The sequence below is a fragment of the Buceros rhinoceros genome, unplaced genomic scaffold (genome assembly GCF_000710305.1).
Source record: "Buceros rhinoceros silvestris isolate BGI_N320 unplaced genomic scaffold, ASM71030v1 scaffold11091, whole genome shotgun sequence".
Taxonomy (NCBI): Eukaryota; Metazoa; Chordata; class Aves; order Bucerotiformes; family Bucerotidae; genus Buceros; species Buceros rhinoceros.
In genome coordinates, this window is record NW_010392511.1 from 5669 (window position 1) to 6192 (window position 524).

Genomic DNA, 524 nt, shown 5'->3' on the forward strand with positions numbered 1-524 from the left:
TGGGTAGCGGGACGGTCTGTAGCTCAGCACGCTTTGCCCCTGTATCGGAGGGGACGGCGTTGAAGATGGGACTTTCTTTGCTGCCAGCTCTCGTGGGGGAGTTGTCTGTATGGCTGCAAGAGGGGAGACGGGGATTAGTGTGGCGGAGGCAGCGGCCCCACCCTCTCCTTCCCGCTTCAAACGTGCTCACAACACTCTTAGGGCAATTTTAAAAGGGACGCTAGAAAAATCTGGCCCCTACAGACCTCGGCCAGGAGAAAAGAGAAGGGACATGACCACAGGTCAGCAGAAACCCCCACCGCTTCAGCTCTCAGTCAAATCCAGTTACCCCCGCGCACCAAACGACCCCCTGACGATGAGTTTTATCACGCCGCAGGTGTCCGATGAGGGAATGCAGAACTCCCTTCCCTAAGGAACCTGCCGTTGAGACAGACACCGTCTAGAAACAAGAACTGAAGAGCAAAGGTGTTCTCCTGCACCCACCTGCGTTGCGCAGCCCCAGCAGGAGCTGCTGGCCGGGGCTC

General features: G+C 57.8%; 1 protein-coding gene across 1 annotated transcript in view; it reads right to left on the bottom strand.

The window, feature by feature from the left end:
• TMEM209 (transmembrane protein 209) overlaps positions 1–520 on the bottom strand; it is a gene marked incomplete at both ends in the record, with an annotated part of 6184 nt that extends 5664 nt beyond the window's left edge. The window contains 2 exons of the mRNA XM_010144513.1: positions 2–113; positions 484–520. Coding sequence (XP_010142815.1) covers positions 2–113; positions 484–520 — 149 coding nt within the window. The remainder of the gene's footprint in view (position 1; positions 114–483) is intronic.
• Between the last annotated feature and the right edge of the window lie 4 nt (positions 521–524).